At 35.7% G+C, this 24,138-nt stretch overlaps 1 protein-coding gene across 5 annotated transcripts in view; it reads right to left on the bottom strand.

Annotated features, from left to right (window-relative positions):
- ANOS1 (anosmin 1) overlaps positions 1-24,138 on the bottom strand; it is a 134,295-nt gene that overhangs the window by 7,635 nt on the left and 102,522 nt on the right. For all 5 annotated transcript variants that reach the window (XM_061366479.1, XM_061366477.1, XM_061366478.1 and 2 more), the window contains 4 exons: positions 23,283-23,485; positions 21,384-21,531; positions 18,045-18,197; positions 624-718 (listed from right to left, as the gene is read on the bottom strand). In XM_061366479.1, coding sequence (XP_061222463.1) covers positions 624-718; positions 18,045-18,197; positions 21,384-21,531; positions 23,283-23,485 — 599 coding nt within the window. The remainder of the gene's footprint in view (positions 1-623; positions 719-18,044; positions 18,198-21,383; positions 21,532-23,282; positions 23,486-24,138) is intronic.

Raw genomic sequence — 24,138 nt, 5'->3', positions numbered from 1 at the left:
CACCAAACACATTACAATGTTGTTCAAATGCTTTACAGAGACAGATGACACTAGATTGCCAACAAATTGAGTATGAAGAAAACTGTCACTGCAATATATATTTGGGCTGACATGTACTTATATAGTGCTTTTCTTCTTATGTGATACCTGCCTGCCTTTCAGATTTAATGTCTAGTATTTTTCACCTATGGTCCTTTTTTCTTATTCTGTTACTGCCCCCAAGGCTGTGAACCCCACCTGCATGTCTAAAAGAAAACCTAGTTTATTAATTACTATTATTACTGTTCAGTTTAGGCACTTTGCTAGACCCCTACAGTACTAATTATAGATAAAGCTCCATGTTCTGTATGTTCTAGAAATGTAGATATACTTAGTAGTTCGTTTGCCACTTTCATTTCCTAACTAAAACTGACAAAACCAAAACCAACAAAAATTACCCTAGTATGGATTAAAAAAACCCTTAACACCACAAAACAACACCCCAACCAAAGAGTCCAGATGCATTAACTTTCGTCAAAGAGGAACATAAAGAAAAAACATCCTTATTTATCTGTGAAACATGGTATAAATCATACTGTTTAGAAGCTATTCAGAGTCAAGCAGAAGGCTGGGTGGACACTTACATAAGTCAGCTCTGTTACTTTCCCACGTCCTTTGGTGTCATTGTGCACACAGGACTCCTGTAACCAGTGGACTTGGAATTGATTCATGCTGGTATCTGAATGATAAAAAAAGAGAGGAAAAAACATAACTATGCTTTCACCATTGCAACTTTTCTGGCTTCTCTGGATAAAAATAGGAGTTTTAAGTATTGCAGAGATGGTAGTTCCTCACTAGAATGGAGAAAATATTAGATACTTACGTAATTTAAAGCTTATGTCAGCTAATGGAGATAAATCTAGAAACAGTGAATTGGCATTTTCTGATATGTAAGCATATACTGCTTACATTTTTTTCTTAAATCAAGCATTTATATTGAACATTAAAAAAATAACCTCAATGCTGCTACTTCTAAGCATCCTGCAAATTATGGGAATGACTTTGTGTCAACTGCCTGTGACTGCTTATATTGTCAGAGCATCACAACCCTGCTGCCTGGCATGGCTTGAGAAATCTGTGCTTGAAAATATGTGAAAATGTCTGCAAATCCCTGAACTTTCTTCTTTCAGAATACATCATAACAAGTATTCAGCTTCTGTCCATATAAAATTCTAGTCTCGACTCTTAGGAATAACACTAAACGCTTGAGTTTGCTCCCATTTAAATCAATGACAAAACTTGCTACAGTATCAATTGTATAAGCCTTCAACCAATTTCCAGCTCTTTTAGCTTCTTGTCTAATACAATATGCTTCCTTTTGCATAAGGAAGCAAAACAAAGGGCAATAAGGAATTAGACAAAAGAAAATCTCATCAGGTAGTGCAAATACATCCTGTCATTTTTCTGGATTTAGTTCTCCTCTATCTTTATACAGGGGATACAAAATTATGTCTCTTATTATTAAATAGCTTGGTATGACAGTCACTAATGCCAAGTCCCTAATTGTGGGTTTCAGGAAGGAAAACAAATATCTTTGATGCCTTAAGGGCTGATCTGACATTAGACTGCTATGAGCAATTTGGATGCAGAATGGAAGGATTGTAAATGAAATAAAAAATAAGTAGTGTCTGAAACTAGCTCAAATGGTCTTGTGGTAAAAAGACTGATTAGAAGCTCCTTGAAATAGTTTTTTTTCAGCAGCTATCATCATAACAACATATGTGCTAATTGTGTAATTTCTCTGGAAACTCAATTTTTTTTTTTCCCAAAAATAAATCTATAAAGAAATAACTGTCCTGTGATTGTTCCCTCTCATCTAAAAATAAAATTGATGTGCTTTCACTTGCCTCTTAGATGCTGAACTTTCCCACCTGATGTGCCTATTGGATGCAGACACAAACTCACAGCGCATTTATAAATAGGTTTCATCTGATTTAATCTCTTTCAGTTCATTCAGTTATTGCCTGTCATCTGCTTGTGTCCCTCTCCTGGGGCAAAAAAACAGAATACCTAGCTTCTTGAGACCTGAAAACTTTGTGCTGCTATATTAATCATGCTATATTAACAACGTACACTCTATGCCAGTTAAGCACAATAAATGTGTTATTGATTGTATATTATCTGATAATCACAATTTATTACTTTCAACTATCTGCACGTAAAGTGGGCTGCTCTCTGTAAAGCTAAAAAGTGGCTATTTTCACTTATAATAACTTTCACTTGCAAGTCATTAAAAAAATCACTCTGTCTTTGGTATACATTATCCAAGCAAATTAAGCCTTGCCATAATCCAGCCATTAAGAACTGGATAAGACACATATCTCAGGTAGGCCACTAAATATCTCTTGATGGGCAAACATTTTAAAATAAGTCTCAAACATCAAGAGGTTACAACAGTTCAGCACCCAGATACACTTGTGCAGAGATTTACTAAGCCTCTGCCTAGAAATGCAGTTAAACAGATTGCAACCCAAGATATTTGGCATTTCCACCTCCTGGCACAGTAGAATTTTGTTGGATTACAATGCAGCTCCACCTCCATTGCTTCTGTGAGCTTCTGCTCTTGGTCACTCTCTTCTTTCCCACTTCTCTCTTGCACTAGCAAACCCTTTGTAACCCATTCATAAACAGCTGTAGTTTCTGATACCTTCTCTATTTGAACTAGAAAATCAGCAAGAAGTTATTATTTGTTATTAATTTCACTTTCTATCAACTTGGACTGTAAATGTAGGATGAAGATTTTCATTTTATAATTTTGCATTTAAGCAAAGTTAACAAATGAATCTTATATCTGATAGTGCTCACATCTGGTATCCTGATAACCTATTTTCAGTGTGCATGTAATTAAGTTATTTCAGAAAGGCTTTTGCATACATATATACAGCCACATCAACTGCTATAAACTGTAATGCATCATGACAGCACCCGCTAAGTCTAACCAAAACTTTCCATTGCAGCATGCTTTTTTGACTTCCCTAAATTATTTTTTTTCAAGACTAAAAATTCTTCAGTTCAAATCTCCGTTTTTGTGACTGCTGTTATCTGAAAGGTTTGAACATAAGCATGCTAATTGCTTTTTGTTAAGAATGCAAAAACACTTGATAACAATAAAAACAATTTTCTCCTTTTAAAAATTCTATACTGTCAGCTATAAAGTCTGCATAATTTGGGTTGCAATACTGAAATATGATAAGGAAGTAGCTCTTAAGATAGAAACTTTAAAAAAATAGAAAATGTGGGACATTCTAGTTAGAAGCACGAAAAGCTCAGTGTATGTGCATGCATGAAGTATGCATATTAAGAAATAAGACTGGTTTAGAAATTAAATTTTTTGAGAGAAAAAGGCGACAAGATGTATGGGATGATTTAAAAAGCCACATAAGAGACTTAAAAAAAAAAAAAAGAATGAAAATATGCATTTGTTTTATAGAGTTGCTCATAAAGCTCATGGCTCTAGAGAGTCACTTTTAGCAAAAGAAAAGCTTCTCTAAGCCTCCCGTTCAGTAACAGCCACTATCCTAGTGAGATCACTACTATAATTGTATTTAGTTTTTGTTTTCAGCTGTCCATTACAAACTCAGTGGTAGGTCCTGGACAAGCTGTCCAAACTGCAGTCTAGCTGAATGCCAGCCACTGCTACCAAAGCTAATGGCTCTGAACAAAGTCCAGCTAAGTTTAATACAGTGCAAGCCACAGCCACATCTTTTCCTGAGAAGTCATTTCAGTAGTTAATATTAACAAAATATCCTGTATCTAATGGGGCTGCTTCTGGCCAATTTATTGGAAAGCATAACACTGAAAAGAAATTACCTTCAGTTTCCTTCAGTCTGATTCCCTGATATCTCAGCTGTGCCTTTTTGTACATAATCAATCTCCTTCGTAATAGTTCAGAGTTTTCTTGAATCTGTACTTCCAATTAGGAATCTTTATAAAGCTTTATAACTTCATTGTTCTCATGGCTAGAAAGTATACTGTTTGACACTAAAAAGACTGGTGCTTGCACAAAGAGCAAGCTTTCCTATTTCCCAGAACTCAAAATATTTGTATAGAAACACTAAACTTGAAGGGCATACTAAGTGCTAGCACTCATTTGAGCACTTTTAAGCTTGTGAAATTAGTCAACAGAATAGTCGCTTAAGTCCTTTAAAGGACTATTATGGCAGACAACTTATTCAAACAATTAAGTAGAAAAAAAAAAAAAAGGGCAAACCAGGAAAATTACTTTAAAAATTTCTTAGTTACTGACAAGGAAATGATCTCCTTCTGCCCAAGCCAAAGGTTTTTAGATCTTTCAGACAGTTGCACAATGCTTATCTTTTCAAATAAACTATCAGCGAATATTAATTATTTTTGCTATGATTTTTAAAGTAAATTTTCTGAAGTATCAAATGATTTCCTAGACTTAAGAAAACATTCCTATACAAACATCACATGAACATATTCTTAAAATTCCATATATGCTTAGCTCTTTTGCTGAACAAGACTATGCAGCTAACTTTGTTGGACAGAAATCTTAAATCTCTAACTAGAAATCTCTTGATTAGGGGATGCTCTAAAGTGTATTGAAAAGATACCTGTTTCGATTTCCTCCCTCATGTTTCACCCAAACCCACCCTTAATTTCACATGAATATCTCCACAAAGCTATCAGTCTATTGATTGTATTTAGGAAGATGTTCTTCACCAGATATTTCTGCTTCCCCTACCCCACTGACCCCAAAATTTTTAGTTTCATTTTAATAAAATTATATAGATATATTTAAGATTTTTCTAGGGGTGAAATGCACATTTATTCTGTAGTTTTAAGATGTAAAAGCAGCTCAAATTCCTATTAATGACAATGACAAATGCATTTTTTACCACTTTGAAAAGTTCAGGTTCATATGCACAATTTAAGCATCTTAGATTGAAAAGTTTTGTTTAAAGTACCACAACATCTCCCAGGCCACAGCTGCATGACGATCAATAGGAATGCCACAGGCCTGCATTCTACATTTGTTAAATCCCATAATCTCCCAACAGAATTGAAGCTCTGAGACCCATTCAGAAAAAATCACCCAACATAATGCCAGGTAACTCTGCAGCTTTTCCTAGCTGGAATTTCTGGTTTCAGTGGTTCTACAGTTTACGGAAAATAAACTAAATTAAAAAGTGGGTTTTTTCCTTATCTTTGTCAGATTTCTGTTCTGAAGTACATTTCCATTACTGTCAACCATGTGAATAACCTCACCTAATGTGGTTTCTTTTTTTTCTACCATGTTACTACAGACAGCTCTTTTCTTTGCCTCAAATATTTTTTTCAGGTTTATTTTACGTTTACTGGTGCAGAAAGGTGCCAATGTGACAATGCTGAGGAACTGGAGTCTCCTTTGTAACTAGAAAACCGGCATGCCATAGGCAGGAACAGAAATTTGTTCATACAATCCAATGCCACCAATATGACAATAACCTACTGTCACTCCAGGAGGCCATGTAAACAGGTTGGAGAGGTATTCCCTGATCCATAGCAAGAAATTGTAGCATACTATTTGGGGAACTGGGGCTAGTTCCTGCGCTAGTCTCCTGGAAGTCTTTAGGCAAGCACTTCACAGTACCTTATTTCTATTCCAAACCTGCTGAGTGGAGACAATGACAAAAGTTTCTGACATAAAAGTATTTCAGCTCTAGATTAGCATGTTATTCTGATGATGGGTCTCTACAATTTGGCATCAAAATAGCAATTAATGCCAACTGTGACACTCTTATTATGCAGGCAACCAAATTACAATAACTTATCAGAAGAAAAAATCAAATTGGATTTGCTAGAAAACAAGATTTCAGAGCAGACATGTTCAACAACAACAGCTCAAATTAAGGTTTATTAGAATAAAAATATCTAGCATCAATAAACACAGTAACTGATTTCTGTATTGTAACAGGATCTGAAGTAATTAAGAACCAGTGTCTGAGAGATTTTCCCATTAGGTTAAAATACAGTAAAAAAAAAAAAAAAAAGATTATAAAACAAGACACACACATATGAAAACCTTTACCTGGCAGCACAAAAATATTAATTTAATATAAATAACAAGCACGTCAAATGAGTATTTCAGTACGAAAGAAAAGGTGTTCTATATTTTTTGTCAAGTTACTCAGCAAACTGACTCCCTCAAAAGTATATACGTATAATTAATATGCTAACTGTATGTCAAAAGGAGCTATCAAAGTTTGGAAGATAATTATCTGTATGTAAGCCTGCTGTCTTCATTGAAACCTAACATTTCTTCAAACAGAATGCCATAAGGGGACTGAAATTTCTGTGAAGCTACTTGGTAAGGAAATGACTGAAAGAATTTGTTCTGCATGTAGCTAAACTTTTGGATTTATTCTCTATTGTTAAATCTGATATTTCATACAGCAAAATGCGATGATTATTTCTGACTGGCCACATGGTTTTTGTTTTTGTTCTTGCACTGAGGGGTTGATCTTACAAGCTTCTAAGCACTCTGGCCCTGATTCAACAAAGCACTTAAAGATATGAACAGTCGTGTTGACTTCAATATTTAAGAGTAGCTAATGGATCGGGCCAGAAAGTTTAGTACCCACCACTTACATGATCAAGACACTAATGATCATAAAAACTATAGCTAAAAGATAGCCTTGAACATGTCTTCAATTGTTTTAGACTAATAGAAAGAAGGAAATAGAGCAAAATAAAGTAACTTCTTTTCTAGATCATGTTTCTTGAAGCATTACTGCTCGAAAAATAGGCTATAACGAGGGGTAAAGATTTTATGCTTAACAGCACAGAACAGGGCAGAATCTGCTCAGGGCATATGAAGTGCATGTTTCAGTATCTACAAGCTTGATTGTTTCTGTGGCAAAGTTAAAGCACGATTTTGTGGAGCACTGTATAAATCCTGTGTCAACACACCACTCAGGACAAAAATTATTTATCTCATTGTATTGAATGGTGAAACTATTCTATAACGAATATAAAAGTAACAATGGTTAAGTGGCGAAATGTATGATATTTTGCATAAAGAAAAATATTTTATAATCTCTGAAGCATCCAAATATGTGTACAAAGGCTTCCTGAAGAAATGTTCCTGCTTTACCTTCTCCCAGTATGCAACCCCTGATACACCTTTACAAATGCATATCTAATACAACACAGCACTACTTCCAACTCTACCATTCTGGCTGGAGGATGAACACCAGCACCTGCTCTGCAGGGTAACCTGCCTGTATTTCCACACCAAGAACTGTTATGCACATAGCTGAAATAGAATACAATGAAGTGGTTTTTTGCTCTCAGACTTGCATTCAGGCCACTACTCTTCCTCATACAAACAGAGTTCTACAGTGTGCAAGTTTCCATAAATGCTTTTTCTGCTAAAACTCAGATGCTGGAGAGGTCCTGAAAAATATACAGGGACAGCTTAAATATAGGCAAAATCCAAGTGAATTAATGAAGCACTGTTATTTACTAATAGTTGCGTCAGTTTTGAAGACACAATTAATATAAAGTGATCCACACTGTACTTATCAGACCATAGTAACAGCATAATTGAAGAACAGGGAAGGAATACTCCAGCTAACTGCAGAGAAGCAAAACATGATCTGTCAGTACTTGATCATAACACATACTGGTTCATGAGCCACTCTATGCCTCTCTGAATCATGGTGTTTCTTGCCAACATTTGCTATCTGAAGCTAATGATAGGACAAGAAATAATGACAGAATAACAACTGTTATTTTACTTATGGCAGTTTAGCAAAATGCAAAGTGAGTTATCAGTGTTAGGATATATAGGTAAACACGATTTACCTTCAAGTAATGACGAAATCCTACACTGATGTGCTAACGCATTGTGAGCTGCTCTGCACTCTTGCCTGTAAAAACTGTGTTGTTGATGTGAATGCTCTCAGGCTTTTTAAGTAAAAAAAACCAAAACAAACAGCTTAGGCTTTTTAACTGCTTGTGCACTGATTCATCCAGAAGGATAGAAAGAAGAAAAGAAATCCAGTGTAAAATGTTTGGTTATTAAATTCATGGTATTCATGACACCTCTGAGAAAAAGAACTTTTTAATAATCATCTATTCAAGCAGTATGATTAAAATAAACACCAAACCCCCCAGCTGACATTTAAACTCCATTCCATAAATGCTTCCTAACAAGGCAAACAATACTGTTTCCTTCTCTTACGTGGATTATAAGCAGTATTGATTAACTCATAAAGATTTTGTTTCTCACATTATGCCATTCAAAATAAACTTTCTTTCTACAGAACACATTCTTTGTATAATACAGTGTTAAGCCTTTCAAAAAATGGTATTAAAAGTTAGTGTGTAACTTGAAGACAGGCCTGAGCCACAATATTTGTGCCCACATCTAGACCTAGGAATTCTCAAGGTTTAAAGATGTTTATATTGAGGGATATAAATTTGGTATCGTTCCTAAATTGGATTACCTTCACCCTCACTCCTTTCTCTCCATACAACATCCTATACAAAGTGAGTTCAACAATATCTCATTCCGGTTTTCTATTACAAGGAAATCTACCTCTTGCAAACTCCATGTCTCACAATAGCTGCTTGTAGCCTGAACAGAAGCTTCCCACATTACTCCTTTACAGCCAGTTTTTCAAAGGTAGCTAAGCATCCAAAACCTGAATTTAATGAAAAAGAAAAAATCCCAAACAAACAAGTCCAAGGCTTGCTATGGTTACACATCTGTTGAAAATGTCATTAGGCACTCTATCATTAACTCTAGCCTTCTGTGTGACTTTGACAAATCTGGATGTTAACTTAGGTAGGGAGCCTATATTGAGAGTAGGTAATCTGCAAGTCCTTCCCAGTTCCGAAGACGAGATACAGACCCATCTTACTCTACCTCCCTTCTCTCTCTTACTCTATGCAAAATCTGTATGGGTGGGTTTGCATGCATGTACAATGCTCCGTGAAGTTCCAAAAGTGGACTTGCAGCATGGTAAGCATTATGGCATGTCATATCAGGATATTGCTTTGCTGAAATGTTATTCATAATGTTAATAGCATTAATATGCAGTTTGTAAATCTGCAGTTTAAGACTATGGCTCTACGAGAAAGAATAGAGCAAAACCAAGTTAAATATCTATAAAATTATGTGTGTACAGATAGGGTGAACAGAGTATGACTGTTTTCTGTGTCTCCAATGCATGAATTAGTATCCAAATAAAGCTAGAAGTGGCTTCAAAACAAATAAAAAGAATGTGGTTCTTCCTAAAGGAACCTTAAAACTCTTAAAACACTGGAACTGCATAACTCTGGAACTCCATAATTCAGAATGTTTCAAATGCCTCAGACTTATGTGACCCTGACAGGACACTAGATATTATCATGAAAGCAAAATGCATCACAAGTGAATAAAAAAAAAAAAAAGAAATCACATTTGGCTCAGGAAATTTCATGAACTAGAAGTTGTCTGAAGCTGGGACAATAATGTGCAGAAGTATCATTACATGTTTGCCCTATTCTTATGCTCCTTTTGATTTGCTTTTGGTCACTGACAAGAACAGAATAGCTGTTGGGATGGATTTTTGGTCTAGACTACTATATATATTTTTATATTCAGCTTATGGCCCCAGGAGTAAAAGCAACTGGTGTTTAAAAACTTATTATTCATCAGCTGCATACATGTGACATCTTTAAATTTAGACTACAATTTCAGTGTCAAATACCCTTTTTTGGTGTCTTTCCCTCCACCTCCAGCTACTCATTCAAATAGACCAATTTCCTTCCCTGTCTGTGGTGTTTGTGGCCACCTTATAAACTATTCTAATTAAATGATACAAGCTAAAAAGAAGCACGTGGAGGAAAACTGACCCTATTTACAAGAGGACACTCATTAGTTTAAACTGCCATCACCATGAAGCATGATGACTCCCTGCTGATAGTTTAACTTCCCTTGGATCATAAGCTAACCATTTTACTTCAGAACTTAGGCAGGCTAAGAGACCACTCATGATCAGTTACTACCCCATACTTGATGAAAGGTATCTTCCTAAACTGCAGCACCTCAGTATGTCCTTACTCACAGTAGGCCTGATAGAATTGTTCCAGGTACGACAGTGTAAACATATAAGACAAAACTTTCACTGAATATGACCTAGTGATATAGTCTGGGAAAAGGAGTGGATGAATTTGATGGTAAAAAGCTTGTCTTTCTCAGTTATTTAGACTGTCTACCAACAGACATTGCCATTGACAATCTTAGCGACTGTATATGTATGTATATATATAAAGTTCTGCATTTTTTGTTAATTAATTGTATGGGTTGTGGTAATACTCAAGAAGTAATTAAGAAAAGTTGAAAATTTTATACTGGGTAGACAGGTATTTTTGAAGGTACATAAAGATACTGATATTGAAAACATTTTTTCCTGAAGAATTACAAATCAGGTAAGATTTTATTTATTAGTTGGACAGTTAATTTTTTTCAGTGCTTTGAAGTGAGGTAAGTCTTGGTAAATGATTTTGCAATGCTATATTGAATGTGTCTCTGCAGTTGGACCACAGGTACTCATCCCACATAAGGATGGTCTACCTTTGAATTGCACTCATGGACCAGGTAACTTGCATTTACACTTCTATTTGATCTTTTAACATAAGTTCGAAAGAAAAAATTAAGCTTAAATTTGTAGTCAGTTATTAAGTTAAAAAATAAAAAGAATACTACATTTAAATGCATATATTAAGTCACATTAAATACACTTTCACAATTACAAAAGGTATTCTGGAGTATGATTCATGTCATACTGAGGGCTTGCGAACAGCATGCTCTATGTAAATTTTACAATGAAGCAGTAAGTGGATCAACCATACAAAGTGTTAGAACCAGTCTGATGCATGTACTGGACCAAACCAGCCCAGTATAGCCACAGTCTGCTTTCAGCAGACATCAGTGGGCGCCTGTTAAGCAAAATCATTCTGTGCTGTCTGAGCTCTGGGATCACAGTAGATAGTTCTGATTTGACTTATGATACTTGATTTCCTGGCACACTTTGAATTTGTTCCAATTACATTCCTGGGACTAATTGTTGGACAGCCTTGCCCCTAAGCCTCTCATACCAAGAGCTTTAATCACCTACCCCAAAAGGTATGGAGGTTTAGAAGCAAGTGAAAGGAAGCCAGTAACAGTTTTCTGTTGTGCCTGTGAAAACATGAAGAAATGCAGTAAACTGTGCCCTTGAAAAGACTCCACAGTATTGTCCCATTTGCAGGGGAGATGCCACTGAGATTGCCTCTACTGTAAATGTGATTTTAAAACTTAATTATTTGTCCCACTAATCAACTGCATACCATTTGAGAAGTTGCATAAAACCTGCTCTGCCAAACTGTTAAATTGTTGATGTTTTTATGTCAGCCACCAGGAACATTTTAAGCATTGTTAGCACTTCACATTTGGACATGAAGCAAATGCAAACCAAACAGTCTGAGTCCTGTAATCAGTTTATAAAGCATAACAAATATAACTGGAGATGGTCAGAAAAAGGTTCCCCTTTTCATTTTCTCCAGGCAGGAAAAGGCAAAGACATTTTTTTTTGGCACTACATTAAGCCTATGTGAGACAAAGTTAGGGAAGAGTAGGAATTACACAGGGATACTTTTGACAGGATATTCTTTTAACTCTGGAATAATTTCTCATGACAGTTAAAGTTGACAGCATTACCTAACTCATGCAGGATGCAGCATTACCTAACCCTACAGGATACAGGCATCTGAGTCAGCTGTAGCACACATGGAAAAGCAAATTATGCAATGTCTACTGGTGAATTTCTGAAGAGGTGATCTAGTCAAAGATTCCTGTGCTGGGGGCCAGCTTTACTAATTAAATCTCTAAATACTGTGCACATTATGCATACCCACACAATCAATCCCTGCTGAGCCAATGTCTCTGTATTCACACGGAAGTACGAGGGCAATACATTGGTGTAGAGTTTGCTGTAATTACCAGTGAGGTCTTCTGGCTGAAAGAACCATCTGGACCAAAGTGATACCTTCAAGTATAAATATTTTCCTAGTTACATATCTACAATTAGAAAATGGCCAGCTGCTCAAACACTGAACTTCCTAGTACAACAGTTAGTATCAAACTAAGTATTACGCTAGCATTAAGTAACTACTGATGAATTCTTTACAATAACAGCTAGAAACTCCAACTGGTACTGAAGGGTTTCACTAGTTTCAATGGCTCTAGTTCCATGAGAAAGAACTATTGGATAACATAGGGAAAGCTTTCAATTATTTTAAAACCTGTCATATGCAATACCTTATTGCAGTCACTTCATTTGTCTCCATGAACTAAGTTAATTTTGTTTTCCTAAGATCTGGTTTTAAAAGCATTCATGGCAGCTTTCTGTTCGCTTTGCCTTGGCTTGCATTTTATTCTTCCCTGTAATTTAATTCATTATTCGTGTTTCGTTGATTTATCAGACAATGGAGGATTCTTTGCCTCTCCCTGCTCCAAGTATTCTTTTTTTTTCTGCTTTAGCATTTACGAGAAACACAAAGAAAGAAGCCTGAAGCCAACTCTTAATGCATTTTAAATATTTGTCCTTTTAAGCAAAACCAAGGGGCATATATATTGATTTTAAATATCCAGAAGTACTTTAAATGTTTAATTTAAACAGGTGGATGTAAATTCACACAGGCTTCATTCAAAGAAAAGGAAACTAAAGCTTTACTTAAGCAGTAACAGGCACTAAGAAAATGGTAATGGAGGCAGAGTAATGGGTCAGAAAATATCATTGTAACTTGTTTTGGAAAGAAATCATTGTTACATCAAATTATATTCTATTATTTTAATGTATTATAATTATTGCAGCAAGTGATGAGAATAGATGAAGTGAGTTCATAAACATTTTTTTTTCTCCTTCTGTCTATGGGAAATACTTTCTTTTCAGACACAAATATGCTGTAACTTGAAGGCTTTTCAGCTGAAGTCTAAAACCTCAGCTCTCTATTTGCCAAACCACTGAGGCACAGAAGAAACAGAATGATCTTTTTATTTTCACACTTTCAGTCTTGATTATTGCACAAGATACTGAGGATCTTAATTATCCTAAGTAGCTAATCTTTTTAAGCAGAGGGTTCAGAGTGCATCCATTCTTGGTAATGGATGGTACTCTGTGACTCCAGCACCAAGGAATTAAAAGTGATTTAAGCTGATTCCACTATGAGACATAAATAGCACATAATTTCTAATCTCATATGGTCAAGATGGCCAAAATATCTGGCCACGAGCAAGTTCTTCTTTTCATTTACAGAAGTGGGAATGTACCGTGTTTCTCTAATCCCAGGTCTAAGTCAGAGGCAGCAAGTGAAAGACATTTTCTTCTTTCACAAAGAAGCTATTGTATTCATATAATTGTGATATGCTTTTGTAATGACTGTCTAGCAAAATTATGTGCATTTGCTAAGCACCTTGTACTGCTTGAAGTGTGGAGTTATTTTTGCTAGCTTACATCCTGAAGTAAAGCCATTATTGCCATCACACCCAAGCATTCAAACCGAAAGATTGTTTCAGAGAGATTTATTTTAATGTAAAGTCCAGATCCTACATTCCATTCATGCTTCACGCTTACTGAAACTAATGGGACTTAAGAAAGAACACCTGAAGAACAGGCCTAGGTAAGTCTTCCTCTACCAAACTGTGGCACATTATGATGTGTACATATGGAAATAGGATCTTCCATCTACTTACTCAGACTTTAACACTCTTTTCAGCTTCTGATTTCTAGTTAGCAATCACTTCTTTAATGTGTAATAAAGCCAGTGCAGTAATAGCTTGCAACCCCCCCTCTGTTGCAGTTATTGCACAAAACAGAGGTCTGATGAATTCGATTCAGAGGAATAATATAGAGACAGGAGCTTCAGCTCTGATGTCATCACTGTGTTCTTTCACTGGCTTCCTAGAGGCACATTTGCAAATGACAATGAGGAACACATCTTCTCATAGTAATGGCAGAACTATCTTAGAATGTTAAGAGATACGACTCTGCTTTCTGGAAATACTAAAGTACATTGCAATCTATTTAGGTAGCCTCTGCAGGCTACTAATCATAAAGGACAAATTCCCTGTCATTCAGAAAACAGTAACAACATCTGTGATAGGGCCTTACAGATAGGACTGAACTTGATTTGACTTCAGAGTTAGCTCTACCTTGAGCAGATGGTTGGAACAGCTGACCTCCAGAAGTCCCTTCCAAACCATTTAAATTATTCTGTGATCCTGATTTATTTTGTCCTTTTTAGACTGAGTAAAACAGTTCAAATTCAATTTCTCAGCTAGCAAAGGGACCAATGAAAATAAAGAAATAACCTAAAACAACCTTAGGAGCATGTTTATGGTTTTTTAAGTGGTATAAAAAATCCACACAGGTCTTTCCTTCTGTTTGTTTCTCTAATCTGTGTGTGCTGTGATGCTACAATGTTGGAAGGCAGTACAAAACTATTCTATAAGGCCATCCTGGTTTGGGATAAAATAAAAAAAAATAAATTAAAATAAAATAAAATAGAATTCTCAGGCCTTCAAAGAATGGCATGAGCACTGAATTCAGGAGCACAACAGAAATTCTGAGCAGTTATTACTATAGAAAATAAATAAAACTATTCTAAGTAAATGAACGACTGCTATTTAAGTAGCCATTAAAGTTTTCATTTCAGTGAAAGAAACTCTCTATCAACATAACATACTGGTTTAAATGTCTTCATCTTAAAAAAAAATTTAAAATCTGTATAAAGTATTTATTTCATCATCAGTGCAACTGTATCTTGTTAGGACCATGAAGTCTATCACCGAAAGTACAAAAAAATCTTGAAAATCAAACCAAACAAAGCAAAGATTGCTACAACCAATTGAAATTTTGCTCAATTTACAAATGTCCAACATGTTCAAGCTCGCAAATTTTATTTCTTCAATTATTTTTCTACGTTACCTCTTACCATTACCAACACACTTATTTCACATGGTTTCATGACCATTCTCTAATCTTTACCTGTTTTAAATCACACATCCTGATTTAGGACTATAGAATATCTGTGTTCCACCACCAAACAAGTGCTGGTTTTAATGGCAAGAAAAAATAACTGGAGCAATCAACAGGGCCTGCTGGTTTCATACATCATGTAGGAGACAAAGTGGACAATTCTCTGTCAGGAAGGATGTGAACTCTGACTGACTATCTGCAATGAAAACAGGCTAGACATCAGGCAATTGATGAAGTTTAATTTTTTCTCATTTTCTATTGCAGTTGCTGCACTCTTAGACTTCTTATAACTCCCTAAACATGAAGAGACAGCACAGTTCATAAAGCAGAAAGATGTGTGGGTACATCTCCCAGCACAGCTGGCTCCAGTAACTACTGTCTTTCATAAAGACAGGACACAGCCAATATGCTTCTTCTGCTGTGTTCCTTGCACGGTGAAACAAGACTTGCTCTGCAGTAAATTGTCACTACTAAATTTACAGTCAGTATCTTATCTATGCACTGCATAACCTCCAAACTCCTGTATGAGCTCATAGAAGCTGCTAGCTTCTCAGGAGCAGGTAACTGGCTATATTTCAGTTCCACATGAGGTAATAGTTCCTGCTGAGTTACTCGGAACATATGCTGTCATTCAGAACTCTATTTCCTTTTAAGAAAAGAAAGGAAAAATGCCTGAGAAACTGCTATATTCTGCTCTCTTCACATACCTTTGCCATCACTGTTCATTTTGTGAGAAAAATGAAGCTGTCTTCTACTGTGTGTCTGGGGCATATACCTAAATACCACAGTGCATGTGACAGCTTGCTCCCAGCACATGATGAAGATGGACCTCTGGGTGTCTCCCTTATATAGCTGGATGTATAGAGATTCACAAAAGATGAGTCAGCTGTACAGTCAGTTACTCAAGAACAAAACTAATCCACCCCTGGCACAAGGTGACAGCATGTAAATCCATGTAATTTCTAGCAGGTCTATGCCGTATCTGTCTTTGAAGATCTCCAATTGTGGAGATTACACCACTTCCAAACACTTTTCTTTCCAAACTAGGAGCCACTATGAGAATGCTGATTACTATGTTTCTTTTATAGGCATCTACAACCTTTAATACAAATATTACCTCCAGGTATGTAACACAGGGTAGTATTCAGCTTCAGATTTATATGTCAATATTTAGGTATCTATGACACAATGTCTACTTATAAGCTCAATATCTAAGTTATCATTATAATTGGTTGACAACTAGCTCAAGGCATCTTCTTTGGAACAGGAATACTGCTGTATTGGTCGTGATTCTTTTCTCCACCAATTTTAGAAAACTATTAATATGGCACATTTCACTAGGGGTGCTGGCATTTTGGTCATAGGACTCACAATGTTTCTTCTGCAAACAGGCTGGAAGGGAAGCAGCTGCAGCTGGATCAATTGTTGTACTGGGCTGAATTTTGCTTGCAGAGTGTGAGTTGTACAACCTTATGCCAGCGGGAGTCGTCACAGTCTCCTCATCTTTAAATCCTTCTCCTAATGTTTTTTAAGCTCAGTCTGCTGAGAATTGAACCTGAGCTCACAGAGAGATGGTTAGGTGTCTCTAAGCCTTCTACAAATGAGTTGTCTAGGCTCCCTTCTGCACTCAGTAAGGAAGAGAAGCCTCTCCAAGGAATGATTCTGCTGCTGAGTGAGATGAATTGCTTCAGAAGTCACCTGCTTTTCCTTTCTGATATAAAACGAGCTTGGACAATGAGTTGTATCCCACTTGCAGGAAGCTGAAGCTTAAGGTGATCAGTTCAAAGCTCAGAATATGCAAATCTCACTTTGGATAATCAAAACTGTATTTTTTAAGTAAGCTTAGTATTCATAATTAAAAATGCCTCAACTTTTATTTAAACTTCAAATTATTCCAGCTTTTCATGAAGTTAGGCAAATATGAGATATAGTGAGGAAAGCTAGAAAAAATGAAAACTAGCACAGCCAAGATGAGGACAAACATTTAAAATGTGTAAGTAGTCAGGCTGAGCCGAAGCTTGCAGATTTTATGGAGGAATAAGAATTTTATGATTCTGTGATTATCCATCTTATAGGCCTTTATTTTAAAGACAAAAATCAAGTGGATTTTATACATGTGCTACTGCTGCACATGGAGATTGCTCCAAGTTAAAACACTAACAGTGTCAGCACATTTTCAGATAACATTTTATGAACCCATCATAGCTAAGGTGGAGCAATGTGTAACAACCTATATGCTCCTAAGAGGCACAAAAGGAAAATCCCTTTTTTATTTCTTATTCTGATTAGACAATTAAAGTTCATGGCATTTTCCTTTAGACTGGAAAACTTAAAACATAAAATTGTTAGATTTTCCTGAAAAACAAGAGGGTGAATGCAGCCTAGCAAAAAAAACAACTTACAAATTTTTCCAGTGGTTGTGGCCAATTATTCATCCTTCTGTAATTCAAGGTGACTGATAAAGTTTAGCATAAAGCCTATCATGGTCCTAACATAAAAAACTATAGGTTTAAATTCTGTGGTTTGAACTGCAGTTTAGTGTCTCAAGTGATACTGTAGTGTCATTAGATGAAATTTTGCCCGAGAACTGTACATGCTTGAGACCCTCCGACCACAGTTCCAGGAGACGACACTCATAGCCCCAAAAGCTGTTTGGAACACTAGACCAAGTTCAGCTTCATATTTAAAATTTTACTGAAGCAATTTCTACTGAAATAAAAATTATCTCAGCTGTGGCAAGATTCAGTGTCCCAACGTGACTGACTGTAATTTTAGGATAGCTAATTCATATTACTTCCTTCTGCGAGACATTTACACAGACAACACAAAGGGAGACCAATGTTTCATTCAGACATGAAGGTGAAAGGATGGAAGTGCTGGTGTAGGATTTAACTTTGAATTATTGTATGAGGTTCATCATATTATGGTAATGTTCTACAACTCTGATGCTGTTGATGAAAGCTCCTCAGAAAAAAAACAGTAAATTTGACAAACCTGTCTTCTTCCAGTATACTTTGACCTGAAGTTGATTGTCCTGATAGAAAGGACTTCCAATTTTAAGAAAACGAGTGGGTTTTCTTCTTTGAAAGGTTGGGTAATGATCTGCCAGTCCCCTCTGGGTTTTCCCAGCAGAAGATGTTCGTTCCTCTGCAATACACAGAACAATCAGGAAATTATTTATGTGCTGCATAATGACTATGTTAACAGTGCTGTAATTCAGAAAATTATACTATCTTTAATCCAAATTATCTTATTTCAGTATCTTACCCAAATGAAATAAACATAAATAACAAGTTGTCCGTAATGGTTGAAAAGCATATCATTTGTTTGAAATTCAGTCAGAAAATATTTTAGACAGAGAGAGAAAAAGAGAAAAATAATTTAGTATGAAAATGCTCTGTAAGTTTTGAAAGGAATCATAAGGAAAGGGAGTATATTTATATCCCCAAGAACTAGAAATGTTAACACACTGACTCTTTAAACAGGCGTAGTATCTGTATAATCATTCATGGCCTTTGCGCAGTGTTTGAATATACACAAAACCCAAGGACAGCATGGAGTGTAACCCACAGAGTGCCACATGTGGTTATTACATCAAAGTAAACACAGTCCTTTGGTATGCTATGTAGGAACACTGTTGTCAGATTAAAGATCTTTCTTGCTCACTTTCCTGTTTCCAACAGTGAACACTGAATGCTTAGGAAAACATTGTAAGAGCAAAATTAACTTTGAGCAATCCCCTTGGTGTTATGTGTCTAGCTTCCAATAAGCAATGGTAATGAGATGTCCTTCATCAAGAATTTCATTTGGCAACGGTTTACCAACATTTAGCAGAGTTGACAATATTTATAGATCTTTCCAGTTGAAAAGGCAGCAATGCTCATTCGAACTGCATTTTCATTGCACACATGCGAATACATCCATTCCAAATCAGAGAACAGTATTTGCATCAGATTTAAAAAAGCTGTATGTAATTTATTATTAGACATAAATGAAAAATGAAGATTTCAACAATAAGGAAGTGGAAAATTATTAATAATTAATTAATTATACTTGAGAGAAAGTAAGATTCAAGTTTCAATAATTATCATGAGTAACATGTAAACTTGAATATTTTGCCCTACATATACCTTTAGCTGAAACCCACTTGTTTTTTTGGCCAAATCTTACTTTCTTAATCCCTTTCTTAATCTGATACAATTTTACATTTTCTTTGTTTGTTTTAAATTAAAGCAAAACTACCAAACTTAACAAAATGATTATATTATTTTTCAAGGTAACCATAATGTTTATACTACCTGAAAGGAAATAAAAGTGATAGAGAATAGACTTAAATTTACTTGGTATACCTCAATTGAAAGGATTTTAATTTTACTAAGTATCTGCTTTTATGTTCTCTGTCTGCTCCACTTCCAGAAAAACCAGGACACAGATTTAGAATATCTTTATATAAAGATCAAGAGAATTAGTCTTGCTACATTTCCCAGAAGCAAAGCTTACAAATATAGTGAGGCAATGCATTTCTGAGTGTGGGGAAATATAATGCCAGAGGGCCAGGGTCAAAGCTCACAGAGGTCTGCAGGACTAAATTACTTCAGTGGGTTACAGACTATTTTTTATTCTGACAATAGGAAAAGACACCGAAAAAACCCAGAGCTTAATTCCACAGACAGCAGAAAACTGACAGAGGGACTTCAACAAAATTGGCATGTTGCTTCTGGAGCTACTTCCCAAAGGCCACCGAAGTCCCCAAATAAAGACCGGCCATGAATGTCATGTCCTAGATAATATGCAGGCAACATTCTCCTTTTTCTTTTTCACATTTCTCCATCTGCTTCTGAGCACTCTCCAAAGTACCTCAAGCAGAACTGGCTCTGCTCCTAACTAACTTCAGTGAGATTCAGAAGATGAATTTGCATCTCCTACAGGAGTAGGGTTTTTTGCTTTTCTATGTAAGCTGTAATTTAGCCTTTTAAAAAAAAAATGTCCAAAGAGGTCTAAATACACTTCTCAACAGAGTGCTCTATCCACTAAAATATGTGACATTAGCACTCAGGCACTAAGAAAATACTGCTCATTAACTAAATGTATGTTCATAACTTGAACATTACAGTCAAATACTTTGAGTATAGGAGAAAATAAAAATATTACTCTTAGTATAGTATTACGTTGGTTTAAAAAACAATACAACAATTAATAAACCTTTTGGTCCAAGAAGGTCACCACAGCAAAATGAAATAAAGCACAAGGCATTGGAAAGTCTATAATGAAAAAAAACACCAAAGGCACGTATGAGGTACAGGGTAAATGAACTCCATTTGGACATTAGGAGATAGCAGACTTTCACAGAAACTGATGATGGACTGTTTTCTGAAGTAAAACAACCAAGGAGAGGGCAAATTATTCAAGCAAAATTGTGGAAGGAATTGAAATCTAGCTGTGACAATGACAGGAAATAGGTGCCACTAGAGTAGACATAAGATGATGAAACCACCAAAGGCACTTATGAGATACACGCTAAATGAACTCCATTTGGTAGAGGATACATCTTTTGTAGAGGGAAAAGTGAAACAAAAATCTTCCTCTCCCAACACAAACCCACTGGTGATACAGACTACAAGAGACAGAACATTAGAGGCCATGGAGAGAGCTGATACTACCAGCAAAAGGGTTTCTCACAGTAAGTGCAGAATGGTATAGAAAAAAATGACACAGTCCAGTATCAGTTACCTTCAGTTTAGAGGGTTTTTGTTATATGTCATGTTTAAATACTATGATGATGAAACCTAATGTCCGGACTAGCAATAAAGACTGACAAACATCAGTTGATTAATTATCCCTGCTGCCAAGTGGGGAAAGTTTGTAAAACTATTCTCAGAGTAAAATGCGAAAGAAGAAGTTCAATAGCTTGCCCAATGTCACTTTGGCTAGGCGTGTATAATGGCACCCAGGATTTCCTCCAAGCCACCAGGACGCAGCCCAGCCTCAGATCCAGGTGAAATCCAAGCACCAGCCTTCTTCTGTGATTGTATGTAAACTCAACTCAGTTGCATGTTCTTTCTCAGAGCTGTGATGTGATATGGTGAAATGACATTCAACATGATTGGACTGAAAACTAAACACCCTGAAATTTAGCACTGAGATCCAGAACTTCACAGAAACTTCTAATCAGAAGAGAAAACAAAACAAAACATGAGAAGGAAGGATGGTAAAAAAAAAAAAAAAAAAGAAAAAGGAAAGGTTTTTTTTTATTTGAGAAATCATTACATAAAACATTCAAATTCCAGATAAAGAATAGATAAAGCATTCAGGTGTTTGAATACAATTACTCACTATTATTCCTGGTGTCCTGAGTTGTACTAAAATGGAGAGAAACCTTAGCACTTTTTAGGCGTATCTGGCCCCAGCGTGTTACTGCCTGCAGTTCTACATTGTAGTTGCTGTTGGGTTGAAGTCCTTCCAGGACCACATAATTTTGGGCCTATAATAGAATAAAAATACAAAGCAGTTATAGTATTACTGAAACAGGCACTTAATAAAAGCAGGCCTGTTATGTTAGGCACACTACTTTTTTGAAATTAAAAAATAAACTCAAGTATGAATTTCAACAGAGAAAAATTTCCTTTCTTTAAAATGTATTTATTAGGCTCTGATTTTCTGCATAATTTTTAAAATACTACTCTTCCTGATGTTTGCATAATTTTGGTAATTCCTTGTCAAATACAGACGCCTATTGTATAGGAAAAAAATAAAGGGTGTTTTTCTACATAACGTTATTGTTTTTCTTCTGCTAAAACTAATCTAGCCAAAGAAATTTACGCTGTTTATTCCCCAGCTTCTGTTTTAGCAAACAAATTGGAAACTTTTTCTAGACAGCCAGTTTGCAGACAGCTAAAATCCAACATTTACTACATTTTTCAACATATTCTATTTATTTCAACCATTCAACTTCATGCTCCAGAAAAAAAATTACAGTCAGACAGGAGTAATAAGAAATATATTCTAAGAGCCTACCTTTTCTCTATATTAAGTCCTGGATCTTCTGGATTTCCCTATAGTCAAGGTCAGAACTTGGTTCCAATTACCGTAATGTTGTGTATTTGATCTATTGTAACATATTTATAAGTAGGATGTATCCTATGCAAAATGCCAATTCAAAATTAAGGACCCAGCTCAATCTTAGAATCCTTTGGGTTTTGTTATTTAAGGACCAGCTTGTGGAGGAAAAGCTCCCCTGTAGCTTTAGGCTGTAGCTTCTGTCATTAAGATCTCCAGCCAATGTCAGCTTTTCAGAGAAACACAAACTTTTCTACATAGCACAGGCCAACCCTACTCCTGTCTTGTCAAAGTGGCATTCTAAGAGTACAACAAAGAACTCTGTTTTCTGTATTTACTCGTACAAGTTCTGCACACAGCCTTCATCACCTTCATTTCTCTGAGGGTTTGGTGACTGAGGGACAGAGGGAACTACAACTTTTCAGCTGTCACTCATCACACTGAAGGTGGGCAGCCATAGCCAAAACACAGATTTAACATAGACCTGGGACCAAATTCCCACAATACACTTATTAAAAACTTTGAGAATTAAGTTTAGGCCTGTAATCCGTAAATTATTTCTATTTCTGTTAATTACTTTAAAACAGTATGAAATATGCTTAGGGATATCACAACAAATAATTTTCCAGTAAAGCAGTATTTGATACATTGTTCAAAAAACTCATAGGAGCTGGCTGCTAAGCAAGTATGTCAGATCTGTGGTACAGAAGCTTATTTGATGAGTTTTCGGTTGTTTTTTTTTTTCCCTTGGACCTATACCGATTATTTAATGGTTACTCTGTATCACAGTGTCACGAGTTTTACATGCATAGTGAAAAGACAATGTGACAGATGATGTTAGCTTTTTAAATAAAACAAAGCACTATATCTTTAAGAAACACTAAAAAATGAGCCTGAATTTAGACGACAAATAGCATTTAGCTTTCTATTCTTTCCTGCAAAATCTTATAGTATTTACCTGCATTTAAAGGTGGAAGTCTACTTCTCTCCCTGAGTTCAGTGAAAGATAGGGCTGGGAGATCAAAATTGTGTATGGGGTTGGTGATATTAAAAATTAACACCACTAGTTTACCAGTTGCTGAAATCATCGCAATTTCTCACATATTTTATACTTACACTCTATTTTGTGCCAGAAAAAAGCCATACTTCTGTCTCATTTACTAATTTCTTTCTTACCCCATTAGTAATCTTCCTTCTCTTTTTTTTGGCTGGGATTACATATTTGCTGTATGTCCAGCTCCAGAAAACTTTGTAGTGGTGCACTGGGATATCAGGCTCTTCTGGAAGATCCCAAGTAATCATTACATTTACACTCCCATCATTGTTTGCACTGATATTGGCAATCCTGATATTAGATGGAGCTGGTGGCGCAGAGGGATCTAGAATTTAAAGCAAATGAAAATATTCTAAAGTAAAGATCATCTTCAGTAAGGTAAAGATCGTCTTCATTTTACGTATTTACCAGGTGTACGTGAGCTGGATTAAACATTCTCAATACACTGAAGAAAATTGAAGCAAAAATTTCCAATAAGTGATATGGCTTCTTACAAAGTCTAGAAATTCAGACTTTACTGAAATAAAAATTATGGGTTAGCATCTGGCTTTTTCATTATTCTGTATAGTTGGTAGTTCACAAACATTATAAAGCTTTACCAAACTGTACTAGACTATCAGTTTTACTTCAGTGATACACTACTTTAAATACATAGTGGGTGTTAAACACTCCTCTCCTGAAAGTGGCTTTGTACAGTCGTCACAGAATTGTATGGTGGAAACACTGAATATTTTTTGGTGTTGCCAAACAATTCTAAGATGAAAAAACTAGATTTGTACTTGCTGAGCCTTTCTTCAAAATTCTAGTATTGATATCTGTGGGACATAAACACTTTCTTAGAATAAATACAATTAAGATGTAATAATTTATTATGCTTTCATACAAGTCAAACACTGGTGACAAAATATAACACAACTGCAAAAACAAAATAATAAAAAAACAGAATAAAGGAAATTCATAATAATTAAGCTGTGTTAT

The sequence above is a fragment of the Neopsephotus bourkii genome, unplaced genomic scaffold, assembly GCF_033783945.1.
Source record: "Neopsephotus bourkii isolate Nb327-2 ecotype Australia unplaced genomic scaffold, CSIRO-AGI_Nbou_v1 NB_1346, whole genome shotgun sequence".
Taxonomy (NCBI): domain Eukaryota; kingdom Metazoa; phylum Chordata; class Aves; order Psittaciformes; family Psittacidae; genus Neopsephotus; species Neopsephotus bourkii.
Note: the sequence above shows the minus strand (reverse complement) of the source record. Positions and strands in the feature narration are given on the sequence as shown.